At 45.3% G+C, this 22,039-nt stretch overlaps 1 protein-coding gene across 1 annotated transcript in view; it reads right to left on the bottom strand.

Annotated features, from left to right (window-relative positions):
• Window positions 1-22,039, bottom strand: part of MRTFA (myocardin related transcription factor A) — a 144,422-nt gene that overhangs the window by 12,136 nt on the left and 110,247 nt on the right. The window contains exons 6-13 of the mRNA XM_067559547.1: window positions 12,270-12,325; window positions 7,023-7,098; window positions 6,052-6,213; window positions 4,324-4,499; window positions 3,643-3,798; window positions 2,945-3,198; window positions 2,244-2,415; window positions 835-1,938 (exon numbers count right to left, since the gene is read on the bottom strand). Of these exons, the coding sequence (XP_067415648.1) occupies window positions 835-1,938; window positions 2,244-2,415; window positions 2,945-3,198; window positions 3,643-3,798; window positions 4,324-4,499; window positions 6,052-6,213; window positions 7,023-7,098; window positions 12,270-12,325 (2,156 nt within the window). The remainder of the gene's footprint in view (window positions 1-834; window positions 1,939-2,243; window positions 2,416-2,944; window positions 3,199-3,642; window positions 3,799-4,323; window positions 4,500-6,051; window positions 6,214-7,022; window positions 7,099-12,269; window positions 12,326-22,039) is intronic.

Here is a 22,039-nt window from a genome sequence, read left to right on the forward strand (position 1 = left end):
AGCCCTGAGTTAAGCATTGGAATAAACTGCCTAGGGAGATTGTGGAATCTCTAGCACTGGAGATTTTTAGGAGCAGGATAGACAAACACCTGTCATGGATGGTCTAGATAATGCTTGGTCCTGCCATAAGTGAAGGGAACTGGACTAGATGACCTCATGAGGTCCCTTCCAGTCCTATGATTCTATGATATTAGAGAAATAAGGCAGGTGAGTTAATATCTTTTATTGGACCAACTTCTGTTGGAGAGAAAGACAAGCTTTCAAGCTTACACAGAGCACTTCTTCAGGTTCCCAGAAAAAGAGCTCTGTGTAGTTCAAAAGCTTGTCTCTCTCACCAACAGAAGTTGGTCCAATAAAAAAATATTAGCTCACCCACCTTGTCTCCAAAGTAGAAACTTGTTTTTTCCCAACCTTTTGAAACAGGAGTCAGCATGTCACATCAGGTCATTGATCTGCTTAGCCCAATGTCCACCGTCTGACTGTAACCAGAACCTAATGATTTGAGAAGGCTAAAAAGCCTCAAATGCACCTAGTTAATTATGAAACTGTACATGAGATTTGTGTGCATGGAATTCCCTCCCATCCCCTGGCACTGATCAGTTTTTGCCCTGAAGCAGGAGATTTGATTATGCTCCTCTTGATTTCCATAGCTACAAATTTTACAGGCAGTCATAAAATAATCCAGACTGTTTCTAGGCTAGCCACGGTATTTAGTAAAATTAATTTCCAAATTCTGAAGTCATTCTGTGATAAAATGAGCCCCCATGAAAATGACCAGATACTTGGAGAGCGGGACTTAGAGTGCCTTGCCGGGGACAGACAGCACAAGCCTACCTGCAATGTTGTACAGCTATTCCCCGTTTTCCCTTGTGGTGAGAGGCCCCGCCTCTCAGCATTCTGATTGGTCACTGTAAGGACGATGTGGGTCCCTGTGGAATCTGTGATGAGGGTAGGGGGAGGGGCCCCCTTGATGAGGTCAGTCAGGGTGCCTCCTTGCTGACCAAGGAAGAGCTGTGAGGTGTGGGACTGGCATGGTGATTCTGTTTCTGCTGTCAGCACCTCCTGCTTCACCATAACTGCTTTCTTTGGCACTGAGCTTGGATCCGAAGTGTCCATTTGGCTAGTGGTTGACACAGGGTTGAATTGATCTGTTTGGCCATCAGGCTGCCCTGCAGACTGGCAACTCAGGAAACCGTTTTCACTCTTAATCTGGGTGCCAAAAGCCACTGAACTGGAGGCAGGGACCCCCCCTCCCACTCCGTTTTCCATGGCTGGTAGTGGCTGTTGAGACCGTTTCTCCTGCTCTAGCTGCAGCCTCAGCATCTCCACCAGCTGCTGCTTCTGTTTCAACATTCGGGTGAGTTCCTCAATCTGCTTGTCCTTCTCCTGCAACATCTGATCTTTATCCCGGACCTCCATGTCCTTGCTGTTGCTGATGCTGCACCGCTCCAACCTGGGTGCTGGATTTAGGCTGCAGGAGGAAGCCTTAGAGTTTTCTTCCTTCACCAGGATCTGCACTGGAGATGCCTGCAGGGTGAGCTGGGTCAGAGGTGAAGTCACCGTCTCTCCAAAGGCGTCTCCAGCAGCAGAGTTCTCATCCCCAGTGCTCATCTGTGAATGCTCTGAGGGGGTGGGGGAAACAGGCGGTGTTGAGCCTGTGCTGCCAAACTTCATCATGCCATTGCTGGTGACCGTAGCCACAACTACCTCTGCTGGTGCAATGCCAGCAGTGACCAGTGCCGGCCCTGTGCTCAACCTTGCAGCCGGGAAGGCTACCACCACTTCGGTAGCTTTTGGGAGGATGGATGTTGCATTGGGTTTGGGATTGCTGGCTGTGCCGTTCTGCTCCTGATAAGCTTTGAGCCGCTCAATCAGGTCCGTCTTGGTGCCTGAGACAGGCAGTGCCCTCAGCTTCAACTCTTGCTTCAGCTCTGCCACCTACAAAGGAGAAAACAGTGTTAAAGCTAAAAGAAAACCCACCCTAACCAGAACAGCCTTTAGTACATATGTGAGTCATTAGGCAAGGCACTGAACAGACAGCCTTGCAGACTGAGGGTCCTTTATTACCCACCCCCTGGATACAGCATGGACAGTGGCAGTGTGACTTGTCACTACATACTGTCCTGTCAGTGTGCCTCAGCGCTGCTCTGGAGTGGCCACCTCATTCAGGCCTTGCCTTCTCTGTTGACAATGCCAATAAGGGGCCAATTAGTTTTAGTGCTTATGGCAGCATGGATATTTACCTTCATGTCATCTAGGTTGGTAGGGAGAGAGCCCGGTTTGCCCACTATGGCATTACTGTTTTGTCGCATCAGCCCACTAGAACTGGAAGATACAGAAGATGTGCTGCAGACAGTGGCAGACAGACTACGCATGGCAGGAGCACTAGTGCCATTCTGCTGCTCTCCTGGAGGCCTGCAGGAAGAAAAAGTGTGGCTATCAGAATCAAGGTGGAAGGGATCCTCATTGCCCACCATCATCCCTCAAGGACATTTGCAGCACTATGTGCCTGTGGAAGCATCTAGGGCACCAGTCCCAGTGTTAAAGCATGACAGTAAATACTTTGACTGTCCCCCACTCTGACCACTAAAGAATCAACTGACTTCAGCTGCTCTTGCCCGATCAACACAGACCACTTCTTGAGGATGACAGTAACTTTATAGGATTTACAGATCAGGCTACAATCTCCAACTCCTACGCCTCACATCCTTCAGAGCTCAATGTGCTTGGGATCGGATGAACTTACAAAGGGAGCGAGTCCCTACCAAGGGGTGAGGAGAGGCAGGAGAGGATCATGGGCAGTGTGGTAAGGCCCGTCCTTTGGTGGGACTGATAAGATGGTCTAGTAGCTATAGTGCAGCCCATCGATGGAGGATTGATTCCATGAGCAGGGGTGGGAGGGCAGGGGGTTCCATAAGGATGAGTAGCACTGAGGGACCCATACTTTGGCGGGGCTGGCAGGATAGTCTGATAGTTGTAGTGCTGCTGCTGCTGTTGGTTGAGGATCTGGAGCTGCAAGAAGAGCTGTTGCTGCTGCAGTATTTTGGCATAGGATGAGTCCATGGGGGGAGCCCCTTTGTCTTGCTTTTGGTCCGGGGGGATGTACTGGTGATATTTAAGCTTCTTCACTTTCGGCTTCAATTCCTTGGCTTTTTTACTGCGCTGAGACTTCTCACTGGCAGACTTGGGCTGGCTTTGCTATTCAGTGGGAGAGGCGAGAGAGAGGGGAAGAAGAGAATAAGAATGGATGGAACAGGTGCACTAGGATAGCATTAACATCTAACCAAAACCTACATGCAAACCAGGCTTTTTACTTCAAAGCTCTCTCCAGGTTTGATTCTGGGGCCTTTCCATGTTCTCATAGCAGGATAATACTACACACTCAGCAGCTCAGCTAGCTCCAGTACCTTACACAGCACTAGAACAAGGGGTACAGAAGAAGACCTAGACACTGAACCATCTCAAGCCCACGGAATGTCCCGAGTAGACGCCAGGGGGAGACAGTGAATGATGCTAGACGTTTTTCCAGAGCCTCAGCATCTCCTAGTCTATCACTCCCACTCCCTACCATCCCCAGAGCAGCCACGTTAACGTCTAGTAGCCTATAAAAATGGAGTAAACTCACCGCACCCCCCCCATTACCTTAATGAGCGTTGGTGGGGGCTTGACTGTAGGAATAGTGGCTCTGTTGGAGAGGTTAGGGGACAGCAGAGATGGTGCTGGAAGAGGAGGGAGTGGCTGTTCAGGTAGGAAAGGTGTTTCACTGGAGTCTACATTGATCTGTAACTGTGACGCTACCTGCAAGGGGAAGAAAGAGCATCACTCACATATACAGGCAGCTGAAAGTTTCTTCTTCACTGTTACAGTGTTGCCCTCCTTTCAGAGAGCTGTGGGAGCCTTCCACTAAAGGTTACCAGCCATTAAATGGCTACTTGGCTTCTTAATCCACTCCCTGAAATCCCCTTGTCTAGTTTGGGGAGGAGCATACTTCAATGGGATCAAAGCATCCTAGAACAGGGAAGGAATCAAAGCCCACTTCCAACACTATGTCCCTCCTCCTTTTGCCTCCCAGGAACAGCGCATACACTTAACACAGATGGCTCCTGCCAAACAACCGTTCCCCCTACCAACCACCAACAGGTGTGACTTCAGTCACATCTCACTGATGTATTGCTGAGGAACAAAGTCTCTTAGCACTGACACCTTGCAGATGTTTCTATGCCTTAACCTTCAGGGACCCAGGCATTTGCATTGCCCCAATCCAGTATCGGTTCTGTGGTTCCAGAGAACAGCAAGAGTCAACACAAAGCAAAGCATTCTGACCTGAGCTGGTGATGACACAGTGGTGCTAGGAAGCAGCTCACCAATCCGGGCTTCCATTGGTGATGGTACGGATCCCTGGGACTCATGGCTGGCTGGCTGCTCTGGCGATAGGGCATCACTGCTGTCCTCATCAAAAGAGGAATTGTCCGCAACCTTTGGATAGTTCATCTGCCCAACTGGAAACATAAGATAACTTCAGACATCAAATTACAGTCACCACTAGCCAGAAGGGAGAGAGTGGAAAGGAGGGGGACTGTCTGAGTTAGCTTAAATCCCAAACCCAAGAGATCAGAGAATAAAACACAGACCTGAGCCTTTTCAGGGTGTCTCCATTCATGCTGCAGGAATACTACCATTGATCTACAGTATAAAATGCTATAGAGAAGTCTAGCAGGAGTACGGAAACACTTCTCCTGTCTATGGACAGGAAGAGATCATCCACTAGAACAATTGTTGCCTCTACCATGCCGTGGGGCCTAAAGCCTGACTGAAAGGGATCCAGGGAAATGGCAGATGACAAGGAGCATTGGAGACTCGGTTTGGTGGCTTCTCAGCTTAGAAAAGGAAGATTAGGTATTAGTTTGCATTGTTTAGTCTCAAGTAATGATTTTTTTAGTGTTGGTCAGCTGCATGCTATAGGAGGAAGGATCCTCCTCAAAGGAGGTGTTGACAGTTTGTTAGTAGGGATCCCAGATGTTCTCTACTCTCTTTTACCACACAAAGGGCAAAGGTCAGTCACAAGAGGTGGCCTCAGAATTCTATCTATACATATATGGCCCCCTCCAAGCATATATCTGTGTGTCCCACAAACATTTATTTATTAATTCATCCCCAAAACATTCCCAAGCAGAGAAGTACTATCAACCCCATTTTACAGATGACCAGCTAAGGCAGAGAGATTAAGTGATGTGCCCAAAGAGCCAGGAATTGACCCCAGATCTTTCAAACCCCAGCTCAGTTTCTTAACCACAAGGTAATTCTTTCTCTCTTCCTTGACCAGTTCTTGAGTGATGGTAAAGCTAGGCTCGCTCCTATCACTGCCCTGCACTGCTCAATGAGACGTATGTGCCATTGCTCATGAGCATACCCCCATTAGTCTCTGAAGGAGGTGGCAACTCCTTCAGTGACCGCCCATGCTTGAGAAGGGTGCAGCTATGCTACATACAGTCTACTCAATTCAGGAGGGGGGCGCTATGCATAGGCTGTGGGAGGGCTATTCCTCAGCATTCCTTTTCACCCTTGGAATGGCACTGGCATGATTTACATCTGTTCCTGTTTATTTTCAAATGGGATTCTGAAGATTTTAAACCAACAGAAAGTTTTTGTTTCTGCACACCTGCTCGCTCATGTGCCCTATCTCCCTTCCCTGATCTGACTCAGTCAGTGGGTTATTTCTGACAAAGGGTTCAGACATTTGCTACACAGATAGAGGGATTTTCAGGAAGAGAGGGAATGCACAAGCTAGGAAACTCAATCCTACAGCAGTTCTTCAATCCTGAGGTTTGGGGATCAATTTCATTTTATTCTAGAAGCCCAGCATTCTTTATAATCTAGTGTCTCTTCATCACTATCCAGGCTGGGATAGGAGCTTTGCATTCCAGAATCCTAGGACTGGAAAGGCTAAAGTTTTGGGATGGGAATGAAATCTCATGGTCTTTTTTCCCATAGGGCAAATGGATGGGTTACCTGGGAACCTCCCCAGAAATGCAGATCCCTTACCACTCTTACCAATGATGGCCTCTTTCAGGCTAGACTCCACAGGAAGGATGTTCTTCTCCACCAGTTCCATGGGACCTGGCCTCTGGGCTATCTTCTCGTTGAGGTCGTCTGCCAGTCTAGCTCTCTTCAGCTTCAGCTGCTTGGCCTGCAGGGAGGGTTCAGCTGAGGTCTCTGCACAGGAAGGATGTAAATAAGATAGGATCAGTCCTGGGGTGACCAGTGTGAGCATGCCAGCTATACTTTGTTTTCATTCAGGAAGGAAAGAGCCTTGCCCTCTGACACTGGATGGGAGAAGTTCCCTCCACTCAAATTGGTGTCATTCGATTCACATTCATCTTTTCCTGCTTGCCTTGTATCCTTCTACATGGAGTATACTACTCACTCTCTGATCCTGAAATTGGCCACACACTGCCAGCTGACCCTCCCACTGCCCCACTCCTTTGGACATTTTAAACAAATTCTTCTCTGGTCAGCAGAACATCCTCAGGCACCCCATTTCTCCATCCTTCAGCCCCTACTAATGGTTGTGCACAGCTGGAGTTCATATGGCAGACCTCTCTGTTGACCAAATAAGCCATATGAGAAGTAGCTGGGAGTCCTTCCTAAATAGCTATAGAACTAAGACAGCTTTATACATAGAAGACTTGATTGGGTGCTTTTCTGGACACATAATTGGGGAGTCCTAGACAGTGTTACCTGCAGCTCAGCCTCGGGACTGGCACAAAAAGCACTCTTTAGAAGGTGTCTAAGGTAAGGGTCCCCCATTCCAAAAGATTGTTGCCAGTTCTCACATTCCTGATCTCATACCCCTCCCATGAATTCACCCACTCTGGTACTATGTAACTATGATCCTCTGCCCACTCCCACCTGAATAAGGGTTTGGTGAGGGTGGAGATAGAGAACAGCATCAGGGGTATGAAGCAGTAGCTGTATGAAGAGAGTCAGCGCTTGTTGGAGTTTCTCTCCAACATGTACTGTACCTTCCAGAATGTGCATTCTGACCAGCTCCGATCTCTCCGGCCGGGACCGGATCTTCCGTTTTAGATAGTCCTCTGTCTGCAGCGAAGACAGTCAAGAATGAAGGGAAATCAAGTGATCAGACACAACACCAGGATAGGCCTGAGCAACACTGAGTATTTGGCTTTTTTAATCCATCTGTTGTTATTAATGAGACGTGAATGAGCTGCACATAGAATGGGGATATTTTCCCTCCAATAACTTATAATATTTAGAGCAGCAATTCCCAAACTCTGGGTCTTGACCCCAAATGGGGTCACAGTAATCCTGGGCGTGCAGAGGACACCATTTTACAAAGTGTCGTCCTTCGCACAGCGTGACCTCACAACGCACCATAGACATAAGGTAACGTTGCACGGAAGATGCTATTTTGCTCTACAAAATGGCGTCCTCAGTGCTGCATGACTTTGCACGCACTATTTGTGTGTAGATTATGCAGTCCAGAGGAAGCCATTTTGTAAAGCAAAATGGCATCCTTCTTGTGGCATGACCTTGCATGTACACTGCATGTGAGGTCATAGTGAAGGGAGGACACCATTTTTTAACTGCAACTTCCATGCTGTCTGGGGTAGTGGGAAACAACACATCTGAAAATGGGATCATGTAGGGAAAATGTTTGGGAACCACTGATTTAGAGCCTGAAACACAGGATCAGTTTATCCAAGTGACAGCCTACGGCTCTTCATCCCACCCCTGAAAGTAAGAAGAGTACGAATGCAGCTGCTGACAGTCTAGACCAAGTCAGTGTCAGCATTCAAGGTGAGAGACTCAAGACACTGAGTTTCTCTTTATGATGCTGAGCACTGGGTCTATTGTTTGCAGAGAGTGCACAAAAGTGATGTTAAGATTTGGAAGCTGGGTCATGGTTTGGGCATACTGCTCCACTTATTGAAAGTTCGGTGGTTAAACTGAAGACCCTGTCTACTCTTCTGACCAGCCAGACCCAAATTCTGTGGCAAGCCCCTCTACAAGTTGAGCATGCCTCCTCCTCAGCACTCCCAGGAAGCCCAGGGAATGCAAGACTAAGGTCAATGGGTAGCAGAACTATAAGTGCTGACCATAGAAACGGACCTGTTGGAGGCTTTATAACAATGTTTTTCAAACATAAAAATGCACTCACCCACTGCCAAAACCCAAAAAGCAATTTAATGATTAGGCTTTAAAACAAACAGCAGGAGGAATCTACAGCCAGGGGGATGCTGCTCTCCTGTTTCAGTCTTTCCAGAAAGTTCATAGTGGTGGTGCTCCCTGGGATGTTCCATCAAAGGTGTCATTTCTCTAATTTCACATTGCTTTCACTTTTGAAATAAAACTCAGCTCAACTGTCAGAGCAGATTCCGTTCCCTTGTGGGCTGGTCTGAAGAACATTCCCCAGAGGCCTTTTGGGGAACTGAAATCATCAAGAAACCCCACTTTACAAGCAGCCACAGCATGAAGCGTGGTGCCTGTCTCTCAGCCTTGGCTTCCTCTTTCTCAAGAGCCAGAGTTTTGTGATTTTTAGTCTCTATCCAAGACTATTTGGGATCTCCTCTGTCAAGCTGTTGGTTTTAAAAGGAAGATGCACCAGGGTTTGGGAGCACCCAGACTAACAAAAGTGGGCAGGTTGCACTGAAGTAATATCCTTTGACTCAAAGGAAGCAACACATATTTAGGCTATTGCCATCTAAGAGTGGAAAGAAGAAGTTACTCACCTTGTGCAGTAACAAAAGGTTCTTCGAGATTTGTGTCCCTATGGGTGTGCCATTGTAGGTGTGTCTGCGTCCCTGCACTGCTGATTGGAGAACTTTGGTAGCAGTGTCCGTTGAGCCCGCACACGCACTGCCTCTCCTCATGCTGCACCACGAGGCTAGCCAGCGCATGTGGGATAACTGTCCTCAGTTCCTTCTCTACTGCAGATTCATAGTGAGAAATCCAAAGTAGAGGGGAGGAGGGTGCATAGTGGAGCACCCATAAGGGGACACATCTAGAAGAAAACACGATTACTAACCTTCTGTAACTGTTGTTCTTTGAGATGTGTTGCTCATGTCCATTCCAATTAGGTGTGTGCGCAGTTGCCAGAAGGTTTTTTCCCCCAGTGGTATCTGTAGGGTTAGCTCTGGAGCCCCCTGGAGTCATGCCTTCATGGTGCCATATAAAGGGCTCAGCCAACCCTCTGTTCTTTCTTACCACCTGTGATGATTGGGTGGAATCTGTGGCCTCTTGCTTCTGAAAGGTCCTTTCCTCCCAGTGTTATCCACATTATTTTTTCCTGTAAATAGTTAGAATAACCTCTTGTCCTGGACTACCTGTTATATCTTAAACATAGGGTCTTCCGGCATTGGTCTTCACTGCAATCTCAGCTTTTCATTCATGGGTGGCCACTTGATCTTCACGAATCATACAGTAAGTTGCTTCCTCAAAGGCCTTGACAGGTTGTTCCCTCAAACGCGCCAGTCAGTCTCCAATGGGACCTCAACTTGGTGCTGTCAGCACTGATCAAAGCACCATTTGAGCCACTGGCAACATGTTCCATCCTGTACCTGTCGTGGAAAGTTGCCTTCCTAGTGGCCATTATGTCGGCCAGAAGGATTTTGGAGCTTCGGAGTTCAAAGCCCTGATGTTGGAGCCCCCTTACACAGTCTTCTTCAAAGACAAGGTTCGTCTGTGACTGCACCCAGTCTTCCTCCCAAAGATAGTTTCACAGTTCCATGCAAACCAGGACATTTTTCTTCTGATCTTCTATCCCAAACAGCATGCTAATGGCTGGGAACAGAGGATTCACTCCCTGGACATTAGGACGGCTTTAGCTTTCTATATCAAAAGAACGGAATGATTCAGGAAGATCTCTCAGCTTTTTGTAGCGGTGGCAGATAGAACGAAGGGCCTCCTGGTCTCCTTCCAGAAGATTTTGTCATCGATCATGTCTTGCATCAAGGCCCGTTATGACCTGGCAAATGTGCCTGCTGACTCCCCTTGAAGGGCTGTGACTTCAGGATCGGATTAGTCACAGGTGATAGTACTATGGAGTCAGAGATGGCATGAGAGGCAGAGTCCTGGTGAGCGCATAATTTTCTGTGAAGATGTGGACTGACACCCAAATCGTCGCTTTGCAAATTTCTGACACAGGGACATCCTTAAAGAAGGAGACAGATGACGAGATCAATCTTTTGGAATATGTAGAGATCGAGTCCGAAGGGGTCATGTTACGAATTTGGTAGCACTGTCTGATGCAATTAGAGACCCATTTGGAGAGTCTTTGGTCTTTTACTGCTGAGCTCTTAGATCTTTCCACCATGGAGAAGAATAATCTAGGGGACTTCCTGAAGACTTTTGTCATAACAAGGTAGAATGCCAGAGCTCTCCTGACATCTAAGACATGCAGTATGGCCTCCATATCGTCTCGGTGAGAATTAGGGTAGAAGGCAGGAAGGTGAATAGAGTGATTCATGTGAAATGAGGAGGTCAGTTGGGGATGAACCTCAGAGGCAGTCTGAGTGTAATCTTATCTGGGAAGAAAACTATGGAGGATGTGCCATCAGAGCTGCTATTTCCCCAATTCTTTTAGCCCAGGTATTTGCAATTAAAGACCGTTTTCATCTATAGGTATGCTAGCGAACAGGAGACCATAGGTTTGAAAGGGGGCCTAGTCAGCCCTTTCAGCACTGGATTTAGATCCCATGAAGGGGTAAAGAAGTTGAGGTTAGGGAAAGAGGTTTGTTATTCCCTTAAGGAACCTTTTAGTGGTCGGGTGAAATAGCAATGAGTATCCCTCTATAGGTTGGTGAAATGCTGTAATAGCTGTTAGGTGGATCCCGAGAGCGCTCAGGGATAACCCTAATTTTTTAAGTATCATGGCATATTCAAGAATATGTGGAAGAGTTGCTGACACTGGAGAGATTTGTTGGGATGTGCACCAAATCTGGAACTGGTCCATTTCTGCAGGTAAGTGCGTCGTGTGGAGGACTTTCTACTGTGTAGTAGAAACTCTTGCGCATCCTTTGAACTTGAGCTTTCTAGGTGCTGGAACCATTTAGGAGCCATGGGAAATACCCCTTGATTGTCCTTGGCTTGGTGCCATGATTTTGGTACTGAGGGGCAGAGAGTCAGGTGCTTCTAGTGCACTATCAATGGTACCAGACACCGACAGTTGCCATGAGGCGTGGGTGCCAGATGATTTCAGTGCCAGTGGTGCAGAGGATACCAAGCGAGATGGCGATTGCTTTCAGCCATCCCTGGGCTTGCTTAAGAGACTTCCCACTCTCTTTTTCAACTGATGAGAGGAGTTCCTAGACCATTTCTTTGACTCACAGTCCTTCGATGTCGAAGGCTGAGGGGAAGACTCACACCTGCCAGGGGGTTGGGGTCATAGAGTCGCCTCCATAAAGATGATTTTTTGGTGGAACTCTCTGTCCTTGTGGGATCTCGGTCACAACGGTTGGCAGAGGGAACACTTTTGTTGGACGTGGCCTTGTCGAGGCAGCAAATGCACTGAGAGTGCTTGTCCAGGACAGAGATCGACTCACTGCAAAGATACTTCTTGAAGCCTGGGGAGCCGGGCATACCCTTGTCCAGGGAGCTACCACCACCAAGGGTCGACACAAGAACAAAAAGTATTTTCTTCTTTCTTCTTTTGATTTGATTTTTTTTAAGGCACAGCCAAATAAGGAGTCAGAAGACAACTAAGTTTCTAAAGTTAAGATTAACAAATGAAAAGAAGAGTTAATGATCCCTCTAGTCAGGGGTGGCTGAGAAGGAACTGAGGAGGATTAGCTTGTATGCAATGGCTAGCCTCATGGTGCAGCATGAAGAGAGGAAGCGCAGGTGCAGGCTCAAAAGACACAGCTACCAAAGTTCTCCGATCAGCAGTGCAGGGATGCAGGCACATCTACAGTGGAGCACCCCTAGGGACATTACTTGAAGAAATAGGTCACAAAAATAACTGCATCAGGTGTGTGTTGGAACATGAATACTGATGATCTTCAGAAAGAAGAGTGTGGGGAAACCTGAGGCGTTGTCCTCAACTGGCATCTAGTCAGGACCAGGCAGAGTGGGGGAGAAGTCACCACAACATACAAAAATGCATATACGTGTATGGGTGCATGTGCATGTGTAATGTAGTGCTTCCAGAATGTGGACATATCCTTTGCTGTCTGTAGCGTCCAGGGTGATAAATAGAAGACACCCTCCACTCCTGATTTCCCTTTAACTTCAAAGAGTAAATTGTGTCTTACCCTGGCCCGCTCCAAGCTCCTTCTCTGTTCATGAAATGCAGCTGGACTTTTCAGAGCTGTTGGGGGAAAACATTTATAGAATGAATAAGAATGGTAAAGCTCCCACCCTTTCCAACTCCATATCACTTAGTGCAAGCAAACTAAAGTTAACAGAAATGCTCATAGCAGCTGCCTTAGAAAATGTTTAACACATTGGTCCAGATTCTCAGCAGGTGCAACTCAATGTAGCTCCACTGACCTCAAATGGAGTTATGCCAGTTTATACCAACTGAAGATTTGACCCTTTTTGAGGTTGCTAAAAAGTATATTGTGGGCTAGATGTTCACTTGGATTTGCCACTGAGCTACCACATGTAAATGTTGTCTGCTGGGGCATAGAATGAAAGTAAAAAATTAGATATGAGGTTACAAAATACCCTCAGCAAACTTTCTATGGTGGTAAAATACGCTGGACCCTGATTCAAGTGGCGGCACCAGCATACCTGAAGAAGCATGTGAGAATGGAATGATGGGAAGGAGTCTCATGAATTATAAAACCTCTCCACTGCCATCCATCATCATGGAAAGTCAGTTTAATCATCTGTAAAATGGGGATGGTACTGACCTCCTTCATAAAGCACTTCAAGATCAATAGAGGAAAAGTGCTATACATGAGCAAGGTACTACTATTATATTCGTCTATAAATCTGCACTGGTGTTGCATGTGTGCGCGTATGTGGAGCTGGCTCTCAATTTTCTTACAAATTTGGTAGATTTAGAGAAGGACCTATATACTACCACTGTATGACAGAGTCTCTTTCTTGCATAAGATCAAAAACACCTGGACAGAAAAGTATGCATCTACCAACAGGTAACCACGGCAAGAGGAATTAAGAGCTGCTTCATGAATAGGGGACCTTCTTCTCTGGCCCAGCACTAAAGTACAGCCAAGATGGAGCATGATTTTAAAAAAGGATCCTCTGCTTTCTGATACTGTACTAACTAACTCTGGAGGAATTTCTCACTGGCCAGGGCACACAAAATACATTCCACAGTGAAACTGGAAAAATGGGGTTACATTAGTTCTAGTTCAATGATACCAGACATTAGCTGCTCTCTGTTTTAACAGATCCATGACAGGTCGGCAACTGCTGAATGAGCCACATTTCAACAACTTGTTTTCAGAGCCCAGCCAAGAGGAATGTCATCATTGTCCTATCATTGAATTGTTATATTCCTGACTTTTGCTTCCAAATTATAACATTTTTCCTTAAACAAAAACTACAAAGTTATATCACAGATAGTACTTAGAACAGATCTCCTGAGGCTAGAGGAGTAACAAGAAATTTCAGGCATATGAAATATGAGCAGTTTTGCCAAGTTTAGAGTGAAGGGTCAGAATCAAGCTTAGACTGGAAATGGTTAATAGAGCTTGTAGTGAGGTGGTGTGGCCACCCTCCGAGCCAAAGGGGGAGGAGCCACCCTCCCTATCAAAGTGGGAGGAGCTAGACCAACCTCACCCCTCCCACTGGAAGGGGTGTGTGGGACAGGAAGTATAAAAGGCAGGGCCTCCATCCAAAGGGGGACAGATGCATCTGGCTCACTCCAGGCTGCTGTCTTTGCCAACACGCCCTGCCCATTGCGGAGTCTGTGCCTACAGCGGAACCACCAGGGCTGCTGCTGGCCACCTATCCCAGAGTAACTGAAGACACACCGTGGATCCAGGCTGCTGCTTTTGCTGACGCCCAGAGGTGCCCTGCCCACTGAGGAGTCTGTGCCTGTTAGGGAATTGCCGGGACTGCCGCTGGCCACCTACTCCAGGCTAACTAAGGATGCCCGGTGTACCCAGGTACCTACTGGGGAGGGGGTAGGAAGTAGCCAAGTTGTGGCTGACCGTAATTAGGCTCTGTTAGGGCCTGCACCTGGTCAGTGCGTTATGGTGGGATACCCCACTGTCCTAGTGATGGGCCACTGTTAAGGCCCTGGGCTGGGACACAATGGAGTTAGGTGGGCTCACGTCCTCCTATCTGCCCCCCCCCCCCCCCCGCAACCCTCTCCCGTGCCTCCAGGGTGACAGCAACCCCCTTAAGTCTTAGATTGCAGAAGTGCTCAAACCCCTGCCTGAGGGTCACAGACTGCTTGCTGTCCCACCTGAGGGCTAGGGCTCTGGACTGTGTAGCTGCTTTACCCAGTCTGAGGGACGGAGCTCCCCTAATGGCCTATTGGCTAATTCCCCCTGTTAAGAGATTAGTGAGGTGGTGTGGACTCCTTCCAACCCAGAGGGGGAGGGATACCCGACTACAGAGCTACAAACTTATCTCCCTTCTGCAATCAGATTTATACAAGTGAAACTCTGTGCCCAGATGGAGCCTCCTGGACTTCAGCTGGCCACTGCATGAGCATAAGAATCTGCCCAAGTGGACCCAATTACAAGATCAAGACTCTAATCTGGACATATAGCTGGCAGAGTCTGTAAGTTACCATCAGCTTCAAAAGTTCAGTTTATAAACTTAAACCTTATAAAGAAGTTTAGAATTCCTTGAAACCTGATGGAACTCTCAGAGGTTCAACTTCAACGACAAGTAACCCCAAAATGTTGTATTCAAGCCTTATAAAATAGTCCCATGCACTAAATTTCATACAAGAATAGTGAATAAGACTAATTTTAATGTTTCTAGGTCAAGCTGTTTTGGAGAGATGGTTTTATAATGAAACATAGAAAATTGTTCAAAATATTAAAAATCTTTGCTAAAATTTAATACACAAAGGAGTTACTTTTAATGTGTGTGGTGCACTAAGCTTTCCCCCAAGGATAAAGAGGAATGAATGAAGTCTGGTGGGTAAGTGTCAGAAGCTGAGGTAACTATGGAGTTACTTCAAATTTACATCAGTTTAATATAAAGCACAATTTGGCTCATGGATTAGGGACCTGAGAGGCAGTAGCCAATAATGAAGAGATTTTTGAGTAGAACGATTTGCAAAGTAACTACAATTATTGAGAAATAACCACAATGAGTATTAAAATCCCTGCACTCTGATGGGCTAATAATGGCTCTGAACCAAGTTAGTGGGATTTTTAAGCTATCCAGTTATTGAGAAATAATCAGAAGGTATTATGCAAGTTGGCCAAGAAAAGTGCAGAAAATAAATGTAGAATTGTGGCCCAATAACTGTACAAAATCCCTACACTCTGATTGGATGAGACAATTACATTTCAGGGTAATTATAACAGTCACTGATGAACAGCAAGGGACAAAAATTGTTGGGAAAATTTATTTTCAAGCCACAAAGAGGTGATTGTGACCAAACACACACACCTCCCATAACAAACACTAACCCCTTTAACATCTATTTTGTGCACGGCACATATGAATAAATAAGATATTAATATAGGCTTGTGTTTCTTTCCCCAAGAGTATGGAAGCATCATGATACTGTGCCTCAGGCAACTGAAGAGTCATTTGGGAGAGGATGCCAAAGCAGAACTTATCCTGAGTTTTCAGTAGCATTCCATCACTAATATTCACATTCCACAGTAGCTCTGCCAACTCTCCTTTCTGCATAATTCTGCCATCATACTGGAAGCACCATGTCTGTGTGTACGCTGTAGGGGTTAGATGAAATTTTCCTGTCATAGTTACTACCATCTTTATGATGCAACCTGTCTCAGTTCAGTTAGCTTCACGTGTAGTCCAGGGAGCATTGTGAATATAGACAAACTAAACAAGAGGAAGAGATTTTCCTGATTTAAAAAAAAAAAACGGCAAGATAGTTAAACAGTTATCCTAACGGGCAATTTTAATCTCTCATGGGAATTCCTTTGGAAACAAACACTGGTTTGCAGTTTGCTTTATCCTGGCAACAAGACAGATGACTTTATATCTGACCTCTGAAAATGTCAAGGGGGCACACATCCTTCCCGGCTTTCCCCAGTGCTCTCTCTAGAAGGGGTCTGACATATGAGAAAAGGGTGGCTATAGTATAAACATACTCCATTCAAAGTTAACCAAACCCTGTACATTTTCCTTGGCCTAAAACAACTGCACAACAAACAGTCTGGATCTGTGTAACAATTCTGCTAACTAGCCACTCAGAGGGCAAGTGACCAAGGAGGAAGACGTTTTCCAGGTTGGAGCCATGAGATGCAAACTAGCTGTTCAGTGATCTGGTTTACAGACATAAGTAAAACATTGTTACTTACTATAACTGTTGTTCAAGATGAGATGAAGAGGTGTATTCCAGGTAGCATGCACATGCCCAATGTGCTTGGAGCCAGAGCACTTTGCCAAGCAGTACACATAGGGGTGCTGGTTGCATCTCTCTCTGGCCTGAGCCCCTCCCCTGGCCATATAAGGGCCCTCCATACTGAACATTCTTAGAGGGAGGTAGTGGACAGTTCCTGGTCATCCCCATGGATTCTTTTGTGTAGTGTCCCAGAGGTTCCATTGAGTGTCCTCTCCTGTTTAATGTACATATGGGGCCACTGGGAGAGGTTATGAGGAGATAGAGGCTGCAGTGTTTTCATTATATTGAAGACGTCCAACTTTCTATTTTACCTGAGCCTACAAATGATGTCAATTGCTTTACCCACTGTGGGGTTAAGACTGAGGCATAGTAGTGAGTTAGCATACTGAAACTCCATTTCGAAAACATTACAGTAATGTTGGTGGGTAAGAATAAACAACTAGGAGATATGGATAAGATTGTCCCCCCATATTGAGAATGTGTGTCCACCATTCATCATTAGAGTTTGCAATCTAGGAGATATTACTGGATCCCCAACTGCTGGTAAAGCATCATAGACTCATAGACTCTAAGGTCAGAAGGGACCAATATGAACACCTATTTTGACTTCCTGCATAACATAGGCCACAGAACCTCACCCATCCACTCCTGTAATAGACCCCTGACCTAATACTGAGTTATTAAAGTCCTCAAATCATGATTTAAAGGTACAGAGAATCCACCATTAAGTGAGCCGTGCCTCGTGCTACAGCAGAAGGCAGAGCCTTTGCCAATCTGCCCTGACGGAAAATTCCTTCCCGACCCCAAATATGTTGATCAGTTAAACCCTGAGCATATGGGCAAGACTCAATAGCCAGACACCCAAGAAAGAATTATCTGTAATAATTCTGAACCCACCCTATCTAACATCCCTTCACAGGCCACTGGCATATCTACCACCAGGAGTCAAAGATCAGTCAATTGACAAATAAGGCTGTCCCATCACACCATCCCCTCCATAAATTTATCAAGCTCAGTTTTGAAGGCAGCTAGGTTTTTTGCCCACATTGCACCCCTTGGAAGGCTAATCCAGACCTTCACTCCTCTGATGGTTAGAAACCTGCACCTAATTACAAGTCTAAACTTCCTGATGGACAGTTTATATCCATTAGTTCTTGTGCCCACATTGGCGCTGAATTTAAATAATTCCTCTCCCTTCCTGGTATTTATCCCTCTGATGTATTTATAGAGAGCAATCATATCTCCCCTCAACCTTCTTTTGGTTAGGCTAAACAAGCCAAGCTCTTTGAGTCTCCTCTCTTAAGGCAGGTTTTCCATTCTTCAGATCATCCTAGTAGCCCTTCTCTGCACCTGTTCCAGTTTGAGTTCATCTTTCTTAAACATGGGGGACCAGAACTGCACACAGTATTCCAGAAGAGGTCTCACCAGCGCCTTGTATAACAGTACTAGCACCTCCCTATCTCTACTGGAAATACCTCATCTGATGCAACCAAGGACCGCATTAGCTTTTTTCACAGCCACATCACATTGGCAGCTCATGGTCAGCCTGTGATCAACCAATATGTCCAGGTCCTTCTCCTCCTCTGTCACTTCCAACTGATGCGTCTCCAGCTTATAGCAGAAATTCTTGTCATTAGTCCCTAAATGCATGATCTTGAACTTTCCACTATTAAATTTCATCCTATTTCTATTACTCTAGTTTACAAGGTCATCCAGATCTTCCTGTATGATATCCCAATCCTTCTCTGTATTGGCAATACTTCCCATCTTTGTGTCATCCACAAACTTTATTAGAACATTCCCACTTTTTGTGCCAAGGTCAGTAATGAAAAGGTTAATAAGATTGATCTCTAGGACTGATCCCTGAAAAACTCCATTAGTAATCTTCCTCCAGCCTGTGGGAAATTATTAGTTAAATTGGAAAAGATGGGGATTAATATGAAAATTGAAAGGTGGATAAGGAACTGGTTAAAGGGGAGACTGCAGGCTGCATTCCCTTTGTCTAAAAAGTCTTATCTTCTCAAAAAAGGAGATGAGGCTGGTCTGGTACAATCTACCTTTTGTAAAGCCATGTTGTATTTTATCCTCGATGTCCTTAACTACTTTCTCTTTCAACATTTTTTCCAAGACCTTGCATACTACTGAGGTCAAACTAACAGGCCTGTAGTTACCCGGATCACTTTTTTTCCCCTTTCTTAAAAATAGGAACTATGTGAGCAATTCTCCAGTCATACAGTATAGCCCTTGAGTTAGATTCTTTAAAAATCCTTGCTAATGGGCTTGCAATTTCATGTGCTAGTTCCTTTAATATTCTTGGATGGAGATTATCTGCTCCTCCCCCGATTTAGTCCCATTAACCTGTTCGCGTTTGGCTTCTACCTCGGCTGTGGTAATTTCTACCTTCATATCCTCATTCTTATTAGCCACCCTACCACTATCCCCAAGCTCATCATTAGCCTCATTAAAAAACAGAGGCAAAGTATTTAGATATTCAGCCATGCCTAGATTATCCTTAACCTCCACCCCATTTTCAGTGTTTAGCTGCCCCACAGAAGCCATTTCTAGGATGGTCTTTCTCCCCAGTCTTCAGCTGACCAGGACAGTAATAATTTCTTTTATACGTGGACCTTGCTATCATTGACTATGTCTAAGATTAAAGAGTGTAATGCTCCCTACATGGAGATACACCTTAACTCAAACCACAAACGGAAACTGATGCAAAACATGACAGCCTGCTTAATAAGAAATGTATCCTGCTGCGAGTAAATGATTTGTGCTCTGTGATCTGCACTGGATGCCTGTGAGTTTTCAAGTGAAGTTTAAAGTATTGATTTTGACCTTTAAAGCCCTATACTGGCTAAGGTCTCGGTTACTTGAGAAATCGCCTCTCTGTCTGTGTGGTACTGTCACAACTGCAATCAGTAGCAGTATTCAAGTTGGAGTTCCCTCACTATAAAGAGAGTGAGTTATTGGCCGAGCACACTCCATCAGATGATCTTCTCTTTAGAACCTTCTGTGCCCCTTTGCTCTGAAACAGCTCAATTCATCTTATCTTCATCAGCACATGCCTCAGGGTCCATTTCTTTACCCAGAGCTTTGGGGATAGAGTCATGATAAGGAAGGTATTATTTCTTGGATTTTATTTCATCTGTGGTTCATTAATTTCTGGGTTTGTGCTACGGAATCACTGCTGATCCACTCCTTTTATATGACTATAATTTAAACTTTTATGGCAACAGTCTCTAGAACCTGGGATAACTACAATTTTATTAAATTATAAATCAAAATAAAGAATTGTGAGGATATGGGTGAATGTCTGTATAAACCTTATGCTGTTTACAGTGTTGTTCTAGCTGTGCTGATCCCAGGATACAAGAGAAACAAGGGGGGTGAGGTAAAAACCTTTTACTAGACAAACTTCTGTTGATGATAGAGAAGTTTTTGAGCTATACAAAGCTCTGCAACACAGATACCTGCAGAAGAGCTTGGTGTAGCTCGAAAGCTTGTCTTTTACCCACAGAAGTTGGTCCAATAAAAAATAGCTCACCCCCCCTTTGTCTCTCTACATACATCTTATGAATTCCTATTTGATTTTATTAACTGTCTGTATCCTTATGTTTCGGCTGTCTTATTATATTTTTACATCAAAGCCCTTGCATTGCTGGTGTATCTGACGTTGAACAGGACAATCTTTAAAGGTTATTAACGCCTAAATAGATCACTCCTAACACAAAACCAAGAGGTGCTGCAGCCTGGATGGAGCAAGTTCTGCCCAGCTTTTCTAGAGAGCGCTAGGATTTTGACAAGTGGAATTTCCCCAGATGTAGAGACTGAGGAACTCAGAGTCAGACAAAGTGTAAGCAGTAGAGTACTGAGTGTAGAGGTCAGAGAGAGACTGATTCTGTGATTCAGAGGAGAAGGTATGTGTAGGAGCTGGGATTCCGGACTCCTCAAAGGTCTCTGATCTAAGTCAAATAACATTCCAGAGATATGAGGAAACTGATGCAAGGAACTGCATGTATGCATTTGTTATTTTGTCTAGATCTATATATTTCTTAAGCTAGCTAAAGCAACAAGTGATTGTTTTTTGGAATCCTTACAAAGCCTGCGTGTCCACTTGCTTTCACTATGTCCCTGAACAGAAGAAACAAACTCAGAGCACTCACAAGGTTGGAGCTCTGAGAAAGGGTATACATAAGCTATTAGGGAGTCAGGAGGTGAGGGGGGGGCAGCACTGGTCTAGAAGATGTAGGGCAACTTGGCTGCAGGGTCCCATTTCCACAAAGACATGACAAAGAACCTGTGCCCAGGAATCATGCAAGAGCTGCCAAGGAAAGAGAGAGTGCTGCAGACTATTCAAACCAAAGGAAGCTTTACTGCACATAGATCTAGCATGTTGGGACCCAAACACAGCAGCCTGCTGGTATCCGGCTCGAGGAGCTACAACAGGGTTGTGTGACAACAATACTCAGCAAAACCTTGTCATGTGTTTTAATTTAGAGAGTCAAGCCCATTCTATTATATCCACTAACAGAAGACATTCTTTTCAGCTCTAAAAATTTTCTGAGACAGTGTTGTTCTAGAGATGAAGGTGAAGTTCCTGGTAAGCCAAAAATTTCAATTGTGTCTCTCATCGTGGACTTGCTCAACCTAGATTGTTTGCTCACTTTGGGGAGTAGCCCAATCAAAAATAAGCTACAAAACTACAGTACCCCATCCCAGCATGAAGTAGGTGTACAGAACTGTCTAACCATATAACCATGTCTGTGCACCCATGCTTTCTATTCATCCTTCCTTCCATGTTCCTTCTAACTGATTGTTAAATCCACTCACTACATCTGTTACATATGTTAGATTGCAAGCCATTTAATGCACGGCACATCTATTACTGTGTCTTTGTAGTGCTCAGCACAACAGGGCTTTGATTCTGGTCTATGAAAAAACCACAAGCCATCACTATTTGTGAAGAAGTAGTGGAAAGTTCAGCAGATGAGAGGTAAGAGAGGGGTAACTCAAGATGCAAGTCCCAAAGAACAAGCAGAACAAGAATTTTCCAAAGTGTACAGTACAGACATGTAAAAGAGGTATCCCCTCACAGGAGCGTCTCTACCCGTAAATTTGTGCAACTATCCTATCAGGAAGGGATATGAACTCTCAAGTCCTTCTTTGATGGCACCCAACAGCCCTTGGGATCTGAAACTCAATGGCTGCAGACAGCCACATTTACACTGCAACCACATTAGGAAAATGCCCTGATGTTACCAATGATTGTCAACAACAGGTTCCATTGAACTGGTATTAAATGTGATTTAAATGCTAGAATACAGGAGATAAACCATTTTCAATACTGTTATAGAAAACATGTTAGACAGCACATTCCTCTAGGTTCCACTTTCTGTAACAGAGTTGTAAATAGTTTTGTCCCATTCCCTCTAGTAAGTAACCCTTTTAACATTTGTTGACGGGAGTCCAGACCAACCCTTTGCTGATGACCAATAACAAGAAGTCATTGTCTTACTATAGATTGGCTGATGGGGACCTCAAAAA

Source organism: Emydura macquarii, unplaced genomic scaffold (assembly GCF_026122565.2).
Source record: "Emydura macquarii macquarii isolate MOO-44397 ecotype Brisbane River unplaced genomic scaffold, CSIRO-AGI_Emac_v2 contig_2205, whole genome shotgun sequence".
In the NCBI taxonomy this organism is placed as follows: Eukaryota; Metazoa; Chordata; order Testudines; family Chelidae; genus Emydura; species Emydura macquarii.